The sequence below is a fragment of the Blennius ocellaris genome, assembly GCF_963422515.1.
Source record: "Blennius ocellaris genome assembly, chromosome: 20".
NCBI classification, from domain to species: Eukaryota; Metazoa; Chordata; class Actinopteri; order Blenniiformes; family Blenniidae; genus Blennius; species Blennius ocellaris.
In genome coordinates this window covers 18,759,798-18,777,357 of record NC_137669.1, presented here as the reverse complement: position 1 = coordinate 18,777,357, position 17,560 = coordinate 18,759,798, and the positions used below count along the sequence as shown (strand labels likewise).

The 17,560-nt window shown below is 41.8% G+C and overlaps 2 protein-coding genes across 2 annotated transcripts; one reads left to right on the top strand and one right to left on the bottom strand.

The window, feature by feature from the left end:
- Window positions 1-287: 287 nt before the first annotated feature.
- On the top strand, window positions 288-10,890 carry LOC308145118 (gamma-enolase; the record flags this gene model as incomplete). The annotated part of the gene is made up of 12 exons (XM_080516459.1): window positions 288-372; window positions 1,423-1,518; window positions 1,787-1,845; window positions 3,631-3,700; window positions 4,652-4,785; window positions 4,990-5,081; window positions 5,226-5,356; window positions 5,756-5,953; window positions 6,272-6,473; window positions 8,314-8,422; window positions 8,616-8,674; window positions 10,821-10,890. 12 exons carry the CDS (start codon window positions 288-290, stop codon window positions 10,888-10,890), a joined length of 1,305 nt encoding a protein of 434 aa, XP_080372585.1.
- A 2,512-nt stretch (window positions 10,891-13,402) lies between these two features.
- tpi1a (triosephosphate isomerase 1a) lies at window positions 13,403-16,449 on the bottom strand (the record flags this gene model as incomplete). The annotated part of the gene is made up of 7 exons (XM_080515567.1): window positions 13,403-13,755; window positions 14,015-14,102; window positions 14,258-14,343; window positions 14,682-14,799; window positions 14,879-14,978; window positions 15,382-15,505; window positions 16,338-16,449. 7 exons carry the CDS (start codon window positions 16,447-16,449, stop codon window positions 13,637-13,639), a joined length of 747 nt encoding a protein of 248 aa, XP_080371693.1. The 3' UTR covers window positions 13,403-13,636.
- Window positions 16,450-17,560: the final 1,111 nt, after the last annotated feature.

Here is a 17,560-nt window from a genome sequence, read left to right as displayed (position 1 = left end):
TTTGCTGCATCGTGTGTGTAAAAGTGTGTGTGAGAGGAACACAGTCCTCTGTGGTGAGCTTTGATTTTCACAGTGATGCTGCAGTGAGGCCGTGCGTCGACTCCCCTGACGGGTCCTTGCGTGCGTGTTTGGTGTAAAAATAGTTCTCTTTACCCATGAGGGTTCTCAGTTCCTCCCTTCCTGCCTCATTTGTATTCACTCTGACTTGACGTGTGACTACGAAACAGTTTCTGTGAGGTGAAGCAGTTCACCCATGGCCTTGTTTTTGTCTTTCTCTGCCTCTCAGCATGTCGATCGTCAGCGTCGTTGCCAGGGAGATCTTGGACTCCCGGGGAAACCCCACGGTGGAAGTGGACCTTCACACAGAAAAAGGTGACCACTGTGAAGCCGGTCTGATTATACAACAGCTGCTTTATACTCACCAGCAGGACGCCTGCTGACATTAAAACGTTCCCGACGAGCCACAGAGAAAGCCCGAGAGAGGAACAACATTTCAGCTCTAATTCAAGAGTCCAGCTAATGACTTCGATTTGACCTTTGTCCAGATCAGCCATTTATAAAGTAAAAGAAAAGAAAAGAAAATTGGTCAAGTTCAAGAGGACTTCACTTCTTGAGTTGTAACTGATGCGGTGTTCCTGTTGTTTTCCAAACTTGGAATAAGCTGTTATAATAAGTGAATAATATTTGAATCTAGAAGATATTACATTTTCAGCTGTATGAGCTATTAAAATGGCATGAAAGTAAAAAAAAGACCACACAAAAAAACCCCAAGTCACTCAACCATGTTGAAATCTCAACATGTTGCCCTCAAAGCTCAGATCTGAGAGTTTTTACACTCTGAATTTTACAAGTAAAAGTGGAAACACATGGTGTGTTTGCGTAGCTGTAAATGTCAAAATTAACAGTTCTGAAAATTCCATTTGCCAGTTAAGTCCAAAGTTAATATTATTCATGGAGTTTATTTCTACATTTCTCATCATTACTTTGGCAGGGTTTCTTTATTACACTCTGAATCTTTACGAAAACACAATTTCTTCTCAGGAGCACATCGCCTTCGCAATGGGAAGTTCCCGGTTGGACAAAATTTGATTTCCCACTTCACATTTCCCATTCTCTATCATTGGACTCAGCTGAAATTTTACCTTAAACTTTTGTATTTCTTCTGAACTCACTGCATTTGTAAAATCATGTTGCTCAATATGAAAAAGAAACATCCTAACCTGAAATATAAAATTGACCCTTTGCTTTGGCAAAATGCCTACTATTCCCAGTTTGTCCACCAGTATGACTCATTCATGCTATTTTCATAAAAACCTGTAATAACTCTAAAACATGTTTCCTGGATTGTTTTAGTCAAATTAGATGAACATACCTGAAGATTCTGCAGAGTTAACTGGGAATTCCTCCCTGTGCATCGTTCAGGTCTGTTCAGGGCTGCGGTGCCCAGCGGAGCGTCCACGGGCATCTACGAGGCTCTGGAGCTCCGAGATGGAGACAAGAGCCGTTACAAGGGCAAAGGTACGAAAGCTCATCCACGTGAACATGCACACTGCCATGAATCATTCACAAGTTACTGAACGTTACGGACGATATTGATTGGTTACGATGATTTAAAAGTACAGTAACTACAAACAAAGTCATAGTCTGAACGATCAAGTTAAATTCCCGACAGAAAAACACTTATCTCAAACAAACTCATCTCGTAGCACTAAAACTCAGAGTTGTCTTCCACAGCTGGTTCACACGACTGATCTATTTTCTGTTTTTTGTTTTTTTTCTTCTTCAGGTGTTTTAAAGGCCGTCGGACACATCAATGACACTCTGGGTCCGGCTCTTATAGCTTCTGTAAGTCAACAAAACATTCATATTCTGGAAATCTGCACATTTAAAAACACCCACATTTAGAATTACTCAAAATAGATAAAAATAGTAAAGAATTGAAGAATAAAAAGCACATTTTGTTTGGGGTCAAAACTGAACTGACCTGCTGCACCGTGACGATGCTGTTCGGTGATTTCAGACTTTCAGATTTTCTTGTGACTCAAATTTGCAGAAAGCTGAAATAGAGGTTTGATGGATGGATTATTTTGTGTCGATTGGTAAATAAATAATTTTCCATGTGTGGCTGTGGTTCACCGGCTGCCGTGGGTCACCTTCTTCCAGTGGCATCACACGATGTCCCGTCTGGCTCTGTCCAGATGTGGTAGTGTCCTTGAGAAAGACATCAAAAACTCAAGATGCTCTTGAGGTCATGCTCCTTGCAATGCTGCCGTCACCACTGGTGTGTGAAGGCGTGCATAACTGGCTGAATGATGCCGAAAGACAGTATGAAGTGTTTTGAGGCTACTGAAGTGGTGAAATGTGCCAGACAAATGATCTCTGGTTACAATTCTTCAAAAACAAACAAACAAACAAACAAATCTGCATGATTCCTCAAGACTCCAACCTGTTTTGATCAAAATATTCATGCTCCGCTATCAATGATACGTCTTATTAAATTCACCCAGGTGACACGTCTTTATGTGACAACACCTCCTTATCACCACAATTGATGATTTGATGAATAAATCGATTCAATCACGACTGTATTTGATCCACTGCAAGGTAATATCAACATCTTTAATCGACCGTAGCGCTCTTTTCCAGAGTGCAATAGTCCAACTAACTGCAGCTACAGTGCTTTGTTTTTGGGATATATAGCTGCACGAGCATAAACAATAAATGGTCTTGTCTGTGCAGCGATACTTTTGAAAGCACTTCCTACATCGAATGTATCCTCAGATGAGCTGTGAGAAAAAGATAAAATCCTCTTAGCTGCCAGTTAGAGGAGGACATGAGTGGATGTGTGAAGATGATAATGTGTGAGCGAAAAAAAAAAAAGTGTGAATACGACATGAATGAGGTGTGTGTGTGTGTGTGCGTTTGTGTAAGACTGGCATGATTCAGCTCTCCACAGCAATGAATTGTGGGATATTTTCATAAAGGAAGGATATTTCACGTCGGGGTGAATCTTGGCTGTCAGTCGGGGAGGAAGAAGCAAAGCGAAGCGGCTGTCGACCGTCACGTGTGTCGCTGTGAGGAGTTTTCATCAAGATATAACTGTGAACACTGTGTTTAAGATGCCAGAGACAAGCAGACGTTTGAAAAGTCTGTGAAGAAGGAAAAAAAGACTAAAGAATCAGCAAAAGCAGGAATATTCAACAAAAATCGCAAAAATCAAATGATACAGTATGTTGGACTAAAAGGAGTTTTAAAAAGCAGCAAAAACAAAATATGATTTTAGAGGCAGTGTTTAGTAAAAACACCCTGATATTGAACTTCTCTTTTTACAAAGAGCACACACAATTTGTATCTAAGTCTTCTCCTGTTTCAGCCAGTGTGATAGGACTTGAAGATTTACCTAAAATCAATCCGGAAGACAGAGTGCGGTGACCAAACGTCCACCTGACGGCCATTCGTTTTGAAAGAGTGTTGTCTTTTTAAGTTAAACAGATTAAATTATGAAAAAGAACCACTGTGATTGGAGAGCGGTGAAATAAGGATAAATAGTCTCATATTTTATAGGTTTACTGTATCTGAGTCGAGAATATTTGATAAATCAGTGTCTCCTCCTTGTGTCCTCCTCTGCAGGGCATCAGCGTGGTGGAGCAGGAGCAGCTGGACAACATGATGATCGAGATGGACGGCACAGAAAACAAATGTGAGTCTCGACATGGCGGCAAGGAGCCACCATGACTAGCTGGACAGCTGGAAATCTTTGAATCCACATTAGATTATTTATACGCAGCCTTGAAAGAAATGGAATTAATTTCGGACTAAACTGCAGCTGGCTATATTGGAAAATGATTATAATTTGCGGAAACATGGAGTTATAATAACCAGAGGGCTTCAGGTAAGTCAAGAGAGTGCCAATACAGCTGGGACAGACATGATAAAGAGCTGAAAAATAGTACAAAAATTAATAACAATAATTATTCTTTACATATCACTTTTTCAATCCGACAATATGATCGAAGACATGAAAGAATAGTTACAGACAAAAATGCAAATATACTTTAAAATGTCAGAACCATGTAGAAAACATAATTTCTGCTCAATCATTCATTAGTTTTTAACTAAAAGGCAAAATCCTTCTCAAGTTTGATTGGAGGCAACAGAAGACTTGAATAGTGAATGGAACAGCCAGAGGAGCACTTGAAAACCATTTATGTTAAGTACATTTGCCAATCTGTGAGAAACTGCTCCTCAGAATTGATAAACAACTTGTTTCTTAAAGTAAAACCCAGAGAAATCTTTGTGTGCTGAAAGTGTTGGATGCTGCTGGTCTGTGGCTCCCAGGCAGCAAAGCATTAACATGATTCTGTATTATAGAACCACTGCACGGGCTCAGGGACAATCTGAGAAATCACTGTCTGTACAAAGTTCACTTTATAATCCAAAAATTCAAGTTAAAGTTGGATGATTTATCAAATCAGAAAAAAATCACAAAAATCTTCTTTCCTTGAAGCCAATATTTAATAACGACAGACTGAAAAGAGCCATGAAGATGACTATTAGTACGTTTCAAAAACCATATCAGATTTTTGTGTGTGAACGTTCTAATGTTTTTAGGTTATTTCCCCACGAAAACTCTTTGTCCTCTTTCAAACAGCTCAGTTCGGGGCCAACGCCATCCTGGGAGTGTCTCTGGCCATCTGTAAGGCCGGCGCGGTGGAGAAAGACGTCCCCCTGTACCGCCACATAGCCGACCTGGCCGGAAACACCGAGCTGGTGCTGCCAGTTCCTGTAAGACTCAAACACACGGCAGGAAACACAGGAGCAGTCGTTTGTTTTGCTTACCTCTTTTCATGCCTTTAGTCAGGACACGGCGTTAAGATTCTATAGCATCTGTAAATGTGTGTCAAATGGTTTTATTACTCAAATTCAAGTTCAGAAATATTAATTTCATATTGAAACTTAATGCAGAGTTCTGTTTGTCGCCTCTTTCAGGCTTTTAATGTGATCAATGGAGGATCTCATGCAGGAAACAAACTGGCCATGCAGGAGTTCATGGTTCTGCCGGTCGGAGCCGAGTCGTTCAAGTATGAATTTACCTTTTAAACATTCTATTACAGATGAAAAAAATATTGACTTTTTAAAGTTAAAGTTACTTGATTGGTACTCGTGGGTACATTTATGTTGCCCCCCCATCCCTCCCTCTCCCCCACAATGCTTCGGTCTTTCAGGGAGGCGTTGAGGATAGGAGCAGAGCTCTACCACACACTGAAGGGGGTGATTCAGGAGAAATACGGCCAGGATGCCACCAACGTGGGAGACGAGGGAGGATTTGCTCCCAACATCCTGGAGAACAGTGAGGGTGAGTGATTTTATTCAGAAAGAAAATGCCAAGCACGCTCAGATACCCCTCGAACTGTTAAATATCACCAGAGACCACCCTCGACCTTCTTCAGGTCTCCGAACATGCTGGGAAATCATGTAGAGAGAGAAGTGTGACATGGCCATGGGAAGAAAAAAAAATGAAAAGAACAAAACAGCTTTGTTCTTTTAAGAGATGCAATAAAATTTGACATTCACTGTAGAACATGACATTTATAAAGTGTGAAATCAAATACTTATCTTTCCTAAATGTGAAGTAAATCACCTTTAGTGATTCACAATAAAAATGAAAGTTTTCAGTCTGGCTTCAACATCCATCAAACTAGATTCTGTCTGAAGCCTTAACCTTCTTTATCTGACTGCATTTTCCTCTGTGCAGCTCTGGACCTGCTGCAGACGGCCATCGAGAAGGCCGGCTTCACGGACAAGGTGGTGGTCGGTATGGACGTGGCCGCCTCGGAGTTTTACCGCGAGGGCAAATACGACCTGGACTTCAAATCCCCCCCAGACTCCTCCAGACACATCTCTGGCGAGGAGCTGGCCGACATCTACCAGGGCTTCGTCAACAACTACCCAGGTGGAGCTTCTTTTTCTTTTTTTTTTTTCCCCGTCATCATCTGGGTAAATGCAAGTAATTATAGACGACATTGTTTGGTTTGAGCAATGGCCATGAACCTGCTGATGAAACACCATACAATGTGTTGTGGTTTAGCTTGAGTTACACATAAAGCCTTTTTCCACTCAAAAATTCTCATGAAGCACAAAATATGACAAAAATCCTGTCAAAATTGATCGACACCTGCTTTAAAACATTGTCTTATCTGCATATTTATATTCTGTAATGTTGATTTGCGCCCATCCTTGGAGCTCTAATCTTACACTTCTTCGCTCACAGTGGTGTCCATCGAAGACCCGTTTGATCAGGACGACTGGGAGGCCTGGTCCCGTCTGACGGCCCAGGTGGGGATCCAGGTGGTCGGGGACGACCTGACGGTGACCAACCCCAAGAGGATAGAGAAGGCGGCCGAGGAGCGAGCCTGCAACTGTCTGCTGCTCAAAGTCAACCAGATCGGCTCCGTCACCGAGGCCATACAGGCGTACGTCTGCTCTAACTGGGACGAACCGAGGGGGGCACGGGGACGGACAGGAAGCTTAAATACACAACACTGGGAGGCGGGGCCGATGAGACACCGCTGGAAACACTTTGGGGATAATCAGAGAGGAAGCACACCGGGGCGGAGTCACGCCACACAAGGGATGGGGGAGGAAGAGGAAGTGCACGAGCGACGATTACACCAGAAGTGTGATTAAGGGTAATGAGGGGAAGAGAGAGAGCAGCAGAGTCTCAAGACGCACGAGACAGGAAGGAAAATCACGACATTACACGAGAGAAACAGAAAACTAGAGCCATCAGGCAGACAACACACTCACAAACAGGCATTTAACAGTCATGAATTGGCCTCAGGTGTGTGATTTTGGATGGCACAACACCCGTACAGACAACTTAGACTCAAACTGTGGATTTTAATCTCTGTGATTAAGTGCTAACCATGACCCCATCGTGCAGCATGTAAGACAATGCATGCTTAATGTTGCTCAGGCACAAAGTAATTCAAAGTGTTAACATTGCAATTGTGTTTCAACAATCAGTTTAAAAACATGTAATATTATTTGACGCTACCTGTCATTATTTCGATTACATTCAACGATACAAGAGTCAGACAGTCTTGTGTTTTTGCTTTTTTTTTTTTTTCTTCTTATTTATGCATTTAGGTTAAGCACAATAAAAACTCAATGAAACATTGTTTATACAGTACTTTTCAGGGTAGTGCAATTCAACATAAATCAACAAATTAAAGAAGAATCATGGATCACAAAACATAGTTAATAATGTAAATAACTAATAAGTGTTATTATTAAAACCTGGAGAAAGGGAAGTGTAACAATAAACATTCAATAAGACAAACAAACAAAGGTGAATTCAAAAGAACAGGATAAAATATTGGTCATACATAAAAGTGAACATAAAAAACAAATATAAGGAGAAAGAAAGAAGATAAACACGAGAACATTTCACTGGCTTTTCTTGACATGTAAGACAGAGAGGAGCTTCCTGCAGCCTGTCAGCCATGTTGACCTTGCACCGGAGACGACATTTACAGGATATAAATGAACGGCGGAGAGTGACGGCAGCTTTTTTTATTTTTTTTAGTATTGACTCCGGCTGTCAGTCAAACGTGAGTCCCGGACTTTACATGTATCGCATATCTGAGGCTATCTTGCTGAGGAGGGTGTGTACTTCACTCCTGGATATGTGGAAGTCATCAATCTTCCACCTAACAAAACATCACTGGAGGTTATGAAGCCATCAATCATGACAGCGCGGCCGGGTTACAGCGGGAGGACGGGGAGACGGGGTGAGGAAGATTAAATGGCAGAAACGGAGCTCATGACATCGCTGCTGATTTATTGCATCAGTCACATAGAAAGCTTCCCGTGTCGTTAATCTGATAAATTGGCTTCGTTTTAATGCCTCCGACGGACCAATCACGAAAACCCAGAGGCACCGACTTCACTTAAATCCTCATTTTCACGTTGCTGACAGGTTAACGTGTCGGAAGAGTCGTAGTCACAAATAAATCAGAAGCGGATTAATTAACCTGCACGTTAATATATGGAATGTGTTCTCTCATGAGGTGATGATGATGATGATGCAGTACCAATACTCTGACGCCCACTTATCCTCCTGCGACTACTGTACTCTGTGGTCTGCAAGCATTAACTTTAGCATTAACATTACTATTTCACCAAGCTCCTGTTTACCGAACCACCGCAGTCCTCCCAACCGTCAACGACGACAGAAGACTGAGGGAGTTCAGGATCAAACAGACAGGAATGTAGAAAGATCACCACTTTTTTTCTGTTCTGCTCTTGCAGGTGTAAGCTTGCTCAGGCCAACGGTTGGGGTGTGATGGTCAGCCATCGCTCAGGAGAGACGGAGGACACCTTCATCGCCGACCTGGTGGTGGGACTGTGCACCGGACAGGTGAACACATAACAAGCTGACTTTAACCATCAGCATCAGCTTTCACCTCACGCATTGCCCTCCCCTAATGTGAAAGAGCAAGTCAGTTCTTAAAGTGTTAAAAACTCTGCTCGACTTTGGTTTTCTCCTGGTATTTTCTGAGTCATCTTCGTGGAAATCAGCTCTCTTGCGACTCTTTGTCTGTGCGCCGCAGATTAAAACTGGCGCCCCCTGCAGATCTGAGCGGCTGGCCAAGTACAACCAGCTGATGAGGTCAGTGTGCTGCACAGTTGGTCACAACATCACAGTTACAGGACACACACACACACACACACACACACGCACGCACGCACGCACGCACGCTTCAGCTGCTCAGCGAAGCTTCACAAAGACTTTTCACAGTGGACCTTTTGTTTATTTATTCACTTTTTGTGTTTTCATCCTGTTCTGTCCAGATTCCAGATAAACTCAGCTGACCCCTGTTTCCAATCTTATAGAAACAGATAAGAAAAAAACAAACAAAAACATCAGTCTTATTATGTTATAATATAGTAAAGTAGCAGGTGAGTGGGGGCTTGTTAGGAAGTTATTAATATGACTGAGGCTTATGCAGAGATTGTTGTTGTGGGTCCCTTGAAACCCATGGAGAGCTTTAGAAGTGATCAGTAAAACAGTCAGTGGGTTTCACCATCATATTCATCTTGTTTATAGTTTAAATGTGGAACAATTTCTGATAATTTACACATCTGAAATATGACCCTAAAGAAACCTCAGTAGCTCACCCCAATAATATACAGAAATGAAAATGACAAAATATGTACTATAATGTACAATTCTGCTTAAATTCTGATACGAATAATCATCACTGGAACTCACAAATTGAAGAGATTAAGCTGTTTTCACTCCCTCCTCCACTGTGGAGCAGCAGAGGCGTCCAGAAAGGAGAAAATTGTGAAAGGGAGCATTCATGCTCTGAGCAGAGGGACAATCATTTAAAGATCTTTGATCATGGCTAAAATCTGTAGTCTTACAATGAGAGGGGCTCACAGTCATGAGACCACAGATCTCATACACAATTTTTTTTTAATTTAAAATAATTGTTTCCACTTTTTTCCATTGAGAACAAGAAGGAAACTGATGACCATGTGGTGCTATACTGTATTGACAGCCATTTCATGTTTCAAATTACAATTTTTTTAAACAACCCAATTTTTTTTTAATGTAAACATTATGAAGATACTGTCAGAATTTACTTGCCCTAAATCAAAGAGGAGAAACTGTAGTGTTATTCAGAAGCTATATTGCTATTATTGGCCCAAATGTGATCTAATCAAAGGAATCTAAAACTACATCTTTTATAAATGCACATTGGCTCCGGTCTCTCCTGCTCATTGGCAGCGTTTTTAGATCCAACATTTCGTTCACGTCTCCTCTCCTGCTCCGTCCTGGTGTTTAGCATCACAGATCTAATTGATGTGACAGGCGACAGCAGTGCCGGTGTGTCACCCCATGTGTCCAAGCCAGTCAGCAGCCACCGAGACAGGGGGGGGGGGGGGGGGGAGGAGGAGGAGGAGGAGGAGGAGGGGGAGGAAGAGGGGGAGGAGAGGGAAGGGGGGGGGGTGTGTGTGGGGGGGGGGGGGGGGGGGGGGGGGCTAAGCGGTGTAATCCCATCGGTTTGCCGAGGAGAGGTGGGAGAGGTGGAGGGTGTAGAGACTTACGGGAGTATTAACAAGTGATAAATGCTAATCAGTGCAGTTGGCAAGTGTGCAGGCACACGTGCAGAGTGGAGGATAAACACGAGTCACTACAGGAGGCCTCACATGGCAGCGGGGATACAAAAAGAAAATTAATTATTAAAGTGAACATGTGAAATACAGCAAATATTAGAATTGTTTCTACAGAGAGGCATCACAAGCTATAAAACACACATCCAAACCCGGAGTGACGCTCTCCTTCATTTTCATGATTGCATATGTTACATACACTCAATGAGCAGTTTGGTACCTGCAGAGCTTCGTGATGACACATCCGTCGGTTTTAATCGCAGGTGAAACATGCAGGGCAATAACATTCACCCACAGACTTCTTCAGTTCATCCTTGTTTATTTAGTACGTATAGTTTTACCTTGGTTAAATTATGAATGCATGGTGTTTAGTTTATGTTTTTCAATAAACTAGAAGGGAGGAAATCATCTCAGATGTTACATAAAAGCATCCTGACATTGAGAGAAATAGACTCTTTCAAAATAAAAAATGTGTTTATTTATGTGCTTACCTGTGTCACTGCATTTTAAGGCGCTTCCACGACGGGAATCTGGAAAATCTCTGTCATTCTGAGATTTATTTATCTCGTAAAAATGCTGCTTTACAGTTTGAATAAAAGGGTGTTGATGTTTCCTCTCTTTGCTCCTTTGTGCAGGATCGAGGAAGAGTTGGGCGACCAGGCTCGCTTTGCAGGGCACAACTTCAGGAACCCCAGCGCCCTGTGAACCTGACAGACAAATGACACACACACACACACACACACACACACACACACACACACACACACACACACACACACACACACACACACACACACACACACACACACACACACACACACACACACACACACACACACACACACACACGCAAGGAGCGAGCCATGTTCAAAGAAAGTTCACACATATCCATGAAAAAAAAAAAGAAGAACAACTCACAAACAAAAGAGCCAAGCAAAAAAATAAAGAGTAAGTCAATAATAATTTAATAAATAACTTATGCACTGGATTTTAAGGTAGGGAGAAGATACTGTATGCATTTACACACTCACACAAAGATTTATTGACTACGCAGATGCAACTCGCGCTAATGCACATGCAGGGGAAACACCATAAGAATCTAATATTTATAAGCCAGACATGCACTGTTACTGTAGTTTTAAAGGATTAGTTTGTGTACAGCCAGAGGAAGGAGCTGCAATAAAAATAAAAAAATAAAATAAAAAAATGAGCATTAATATCAATAATAATCAATAAAATAAAAGAGAGCGAGAAAGACAAAACTAGTAGGGATGTCTTAGACTAATGTCGAGTGATGCACGCAAAGTGAAAGAGATGAACCTGGCAGAAAGCAGCAGCAGCTTCAGGGACTGAGTGAAAACAATAGAAACACACACTGTAACACCTGAATACTCACAACACTCAGCTGTGTCACACCACTCTCACCTGGACACTCGAGCACCTGCACTCCTCCTCCTCCTCCTCCTATTCCCCCTCTTCTTCCTCACCTTTCACTTTTCTTCTTGTCCTGTGTCTGTTTCTCGGTTTTCGGGTTGCTCCTTTTTTTTCTCTTCTTGCCCGGATACGTGGTCAGTTCAGATTATTTGCCCTTCATGCTTGAAGTCCCTCCTCTTGTCTTTAAGAACCAAAAAAAAAAAAAAAAAAAGATTTGAAAAAAATCTAAACCTTCGTTCCTTCTGAATGTCCATAGAGTAGCTGTGTTAAAAGAAGAAGAAAAAAAAGAAGAAAGATGATGTAAAACTAATAAAAGATTAACAGAATGCTTGTCATTGAAAATAATGTGAACATATGTGAAATAAATAAATAAAAAAAAGATGGTAATTTACATTTTCAGTCACAGCTGTGTTTCCTTTGTCTTTTTGTGTCTGTGTGAATCTTTCAGCGTGACCACTGAAACATCGAAGAAAATGACGTTCAGGTGATGATCCGTAATATCCAACATCACCATGAACTGGCTCCTGTAGGTTAAGGAGTCCTCATTGTTTGTCTGAGCTGTTATTATGATGATCAGCCCGGAAAGGTCAGAGATCACAGCTTTCTTTTAGAGACAAATGGAGCAGAATGGTGACTGATATTTGACTTGCGTGACGTTTTATCAAGGTGTTTTGCATGAGCCAGTTGTACAGAGTGCATCCAGGGATCAGCGCAGACGACGGCGTGCTGGAAGAGATGAGATTCAGCTGCGGTTACTGAGCTTACAATCATTTTCAATGAGTACCTATCAGGCGATGAGTAAAACTGCACATTAAATTGGCTAAAAACTTAAAAATACACAGTGTAATTGTGGTTAGCACTCGAACCCCACAGCAGTAAGACCCAGAGACATTCTGGGACTTTTCTGCTTAACGGATAAAGAAAAAGTAACTGTACACTGCTGTGCAAAATTAGTTAGAATCTGACTGAATTATAGGGATTGTACTTTTCTCTTTGATAAATGAGAAAAAAAAGTGAATTTAACTTTAAAGCATGGTGTTAAATTGATTAGAATTCATCAAGCTACATGGATGATTTTCATTGGGTGACACAGGGGGTGAGTGGTGAGCACTCCTGTCTCATTAATAAAATATGGCCAATTGATTCTGGATTGGAAGATTTCAGCTCGGCAGTCAAGCAGAAAAAAGAAAAAAATGAAAGAAAAAATGGGTGAAACCTTCTAGCACAGCATTAAATTAGTTTAAATACAAGGATTTTGTTCTTGGTGAAGTGGTGGATAAATAGTTCCCTCTTAAGAAGACCTGGATTCGATTGTAGGATGTTGCATGTGAAAATCAAGAAAACAGAATAAACGTGTTTCTCACTTTTTTTTAATTTTATCCCTTCTTACATAGTTTGTTGGCCTGATCTTTTAATCAGTGTGAAAAAGCTCATTCCAGCCACACATTTTGAGTGCATAGTAGTGATGAAAGCGCCTGACAGCGTTGTATATTAAGTACATAAGTCATTTTAACGGCGGTTGTGTTAATAGGTCATACTGATTCCATTAACCTGAGACGACTGATCCTCTTGTGGAAACAGAAACCATTTCAACTCAGATCGACATCCAATAACCCTTTAGAGAATCTCCTCTTTCAGCTCCTTTGAGGGTGATGACCCCCGCTCCGATTGTGCATGACACAAAATCCAACATATACATTTACGTATTCTCACCATCAATAAATATCACAATGTTTTGGATTGACAAGCTTCTTAGGTGTCCACAAAGGAAAGTTTGATAGCAATAATCAACACCGTTATCCTGAGGGTTAAAAGGAGAAGTGACAAGCAACAACAACAATTAAACTCTCCGAAATGAAAGTACTGAACAAAAAAAACAAGTTTTGCATATTAAATGTCTGGAGGTGGAACAGTCAGCCCGGCTTACAGCCACACAGTGAAAATCTAAAGTGTTTTGACATTTATTTATATTTTCCACAAAAAAGTCCTAACAGAGATTTTCTGTTCCGAGCATTTCTCAGGCTTGTGCATTGATGATGTCGACGAACTCCGGTTTGAGGGAGGCTCCGCCCACCAGGAAGCCGTCCACGTCGTCCTGAGACGCCAGCTCTCGGCAGTTCGCACCCGTGACTGAACCTGGAGCAGAATAATAATCAGCAAATATGAAGAAACGTGGGAGAATTTATGTATCAATGCTACTTTACACGATAAATTAATTGATACAGACACTCTTCTCGGACAAGGACCAATAAGCAAACATGATCCTGTGCGTCCGTGACCTTTGATCGTGAGCTCGTCTGTGAACTTTTCTCACTGTCTGACATTCGACTGCTTTCATCTGACAAGGCTGCACCTGCTCAACGTGGCGCCGTAATGAACAAACACTGGCACTGACCTCCGTAGATGATGCGGACTGAATCGGCCACCTCGTCTGAGATGTTCGCCCGGAGCCACGCCCTCAACTTCTCATGGACCTCCTGAGCCTGCGACGACACACGTTTCACTTCACGAAAGATGCACGCTTTTTTTTTTTTTTTTTTTAAACACAAGATTGTATCAGGATCTCAATTTAGACAATAAACTTTTTCAAATTGATGTATCTGTGCCTCCTGCCTGGCTGAATGTACCGTGCAGTTACCTGCTCAGGTGTGGCCGTCTTCCCCGTGCCAATGGCCCAAACAGGTTCGTACGCCAGCACCACTTTCCCCCAGTCCTTCACATTCTCTGCAACACAACAGCAGCGATGTTGAGAGAATGAACAATATTCTTGAAAGAAGTAAAGATCTTAAAAAGAGGAATTCAGACGAGAAGCACGCTGTGCTCTTCAGAGTGTAAGAATACACAGAAAGCTCCTCAGCAGCAGGCACCGCTGACCCATTTACATTTTAAATCAGAGTGCAGTCGACTTCGCTCTCAGAAGTGGAGTATGTGGTGCAAAGGTGTAACCAAGGAAACGATCACCAGTGATGTTTTGCAACACAAACACAATTTCAACCAGGACTGCAGAAAAAAAAAATTATGCTTTTTTTTTTTTTTTCTTGTTTTCATAAAATTGTATGTACCTGCAATGACCTGCGTCTGAGCGTAGACCACTTCTTCCGTGGTGCCGCCCTCTCGTTCCTCCAGCTTCTCCCCGACACAGGCGATCACGCCCAGGTCGCTCTCCAGAGCGTGAGCCACCTGAGAATGAGAAGGCTTTGTGTTTTCGTTGCGTGTTGGCGGATGGCGCCGTTGTGCCATCACAAATCCAAACTCTCACCTTCTGACCAATCAACTCGTCACTTTCTCCGAACACGTGGCGGCGCTCCGAGTGGCCCAGGATCACCCAGTCTGCCCCGCAGTCCTTTATCATGGCCGGGCTGCGGAGAGAGGAAACATGTTGGATCAAAAGCAGCAGTTACACAGAAACTGTGCAAATATGTACGAATCATCTACCTAAATCCAGTTATTATTCTTCAAACTCACTATTACAATACTGAAGGATGTACTGATGTAGAATAGAGACAAGAGCCAAGGAAAACAGGGGCCCTCCATTCTGTCTCAATAACATCCATGCAAGAGAGACAACCAAAAAGGGAAAAATCTTACAAATGTGTCTGAATGTTTTTCAGGCTGCATATGAAAGAGATGTACAACAGCTAGGAAGTAGCAGGCAGGAACGTGAAGTGGTACATGTGGGATACAAGACGACCACGGTGTCCGCGAGGAAACACAAAATGAACCCAGATGAAGTGAAAAAGAGATGCAAAACCAATTAATTACCTGATCTCCCCGGTGAACGCTCCCTTGGCCACCTTGTAGCAGTTCTGGGCTGCGACTCCGATCTTCGGGTCCAGACTGGAGCGGGCGAAGTCCAGATAGATGGAGGGAACGCCACACACCACCTCTGGAAGGATAGATTTCACGACGACCATATGAACATTGGAGCACATGCCCTTGATCGAAGCAATACACAACATTGAAGAGCATATTGTGGATAACTGATCACATTGTGTTCAATTATCCAGTTCAGGAGTGTCCAATAAATATGAAGCAACGGTACCATACAAACAATTTTCCCTTTTTAAAATGTCTTTATTTACATTTGATATTGAATAATTATAATCTTTGCATGAGAAGAAAGAAGTCAAATGGTCTCATATAGGGTCCTCCCATTCAGTTGAGACACATACATTCAACTTAGAGTCAGCATTTAACTTTAAATACAACTCCTTTCTGTGGGAAGGAACTAGAATACCAAGAGAATGCCTATGCTGGTGCAGGAAGAACAGGCCAACTCTGCACAGGAAGGCTTCCAAAGCCCGACCTGGACTCGAACCAGGGACATTCTCATTCTCTCTCATGCTAAATAAATACACCACTGTGCAGCTCATAAAATGAAAGAGATCAAAATATATAATTTAGCTAAAGCATACAATTTAGGAATATATATATATATATATATATATTTGGGCACAGCTTTAGAAATGTGTAGATTTAATTAGGAAATATTTAGAATGTGTAATTGTACATTTCATTATCAATTTGACACTGAAATGTGTGGGTTTATTCCCTCTGGCGTTCAGTTTGGACCTTTTCCAAGAAGAGACGTCAGAGGCTTTTTATACAACCATCTTGATCACGTGACTCTCAATGTCAGAGTGTCATCCTCCATAGGACTCATCATCTCATCCTCATCCCCCCCCCCCCTCCACCCCGGTACCAACAGCCTGACTCACCGGTGTCCTCGTGCAGGCTGGCGGTATTCAGGGTGCCGATGAGCTCCCCCAGACTCTCCTTGTTGCCGTTCATCTTCCAGTTTCCTCCCACGAAGAAGCTGCGGGGCGCCATGTCGGAGGGCAGAGAGCCGGAGAGGAGGAGAGGAGGAGAGAAGAAGAGGAAGAGGAGTCCGGCTGGGTCAGGTGCTGTCCAGATATGAGCAAACAAACACTCTTCTTCGAGTCGGGGATTATCGAGGAAGATCCACAGCCTTGTGGGGATTTACTGCCACCTGCTGTCAACAGGCAGTATCACATCTATACGTTGATTGTGGGAATACATGCTGAATGAAACACCGAGGTTTCACATTACACTTTTGGAAAACAAGTTTCAGGTTGTCAGGAATGTTATTTGAGTTATTGTTATTTACATTATTATGCTCTGAATTCACAGGTCCAGCCTAGTTGAGATCAAAATGTGTGATACTGTCTGCGCAGTGGCGACTGGTGATACAGTTCATTATTATTATTCAGCCAATGTTAACTTCATTTACCTAAGTGCGTTTATAAACCGCATTACAACAATCTTGAAATTTTTTATAGATAGAGGGAGGCCCCCAGTGATGAAAAATATTGTGCTTTTCAACAGCTCATGAATGTTGATATTGACGCCTCCTTTGTTTTCAATAAAACACACAAGCTTCGCAAACAGAGGTGGAAATATTTGATATGTAAATATATTCTGTCAAAGTTGCAGGTATGATAAAGTACGTAAACCATAGGTAGATGGTTTTATATTTGTTTCCTTTGCCCGTATAATAGAATTATTTCTGGAACGTGTACTTTAACAATTACATTTTATCATAATTTCCTCTTAAATACAAAATTTAAAGAAAGTACATTTTCATATTCAAATACATATTTTATTTAGTTTTACTTCTCCTCTGTTTTAATTTCTGGTACTGTACATTTATGCAGTTTAAAGTCGATAATGCAAAATTATCGTTGCCCACAAGGTGGGGAACTTTCACATTTACTGTTATTGGTTATTAGGATGTAAACACCTTGTATTATGAATTTTTTGATATTTAAATGTGCGTTCCATTTGTAGTGATTGGTCTTCAGCCACACGCACACACACACACACACACACACACACACACACACACACACACACACACACACACACACACACACACACACACACACACACACACACACACACACACACACACACACAACAC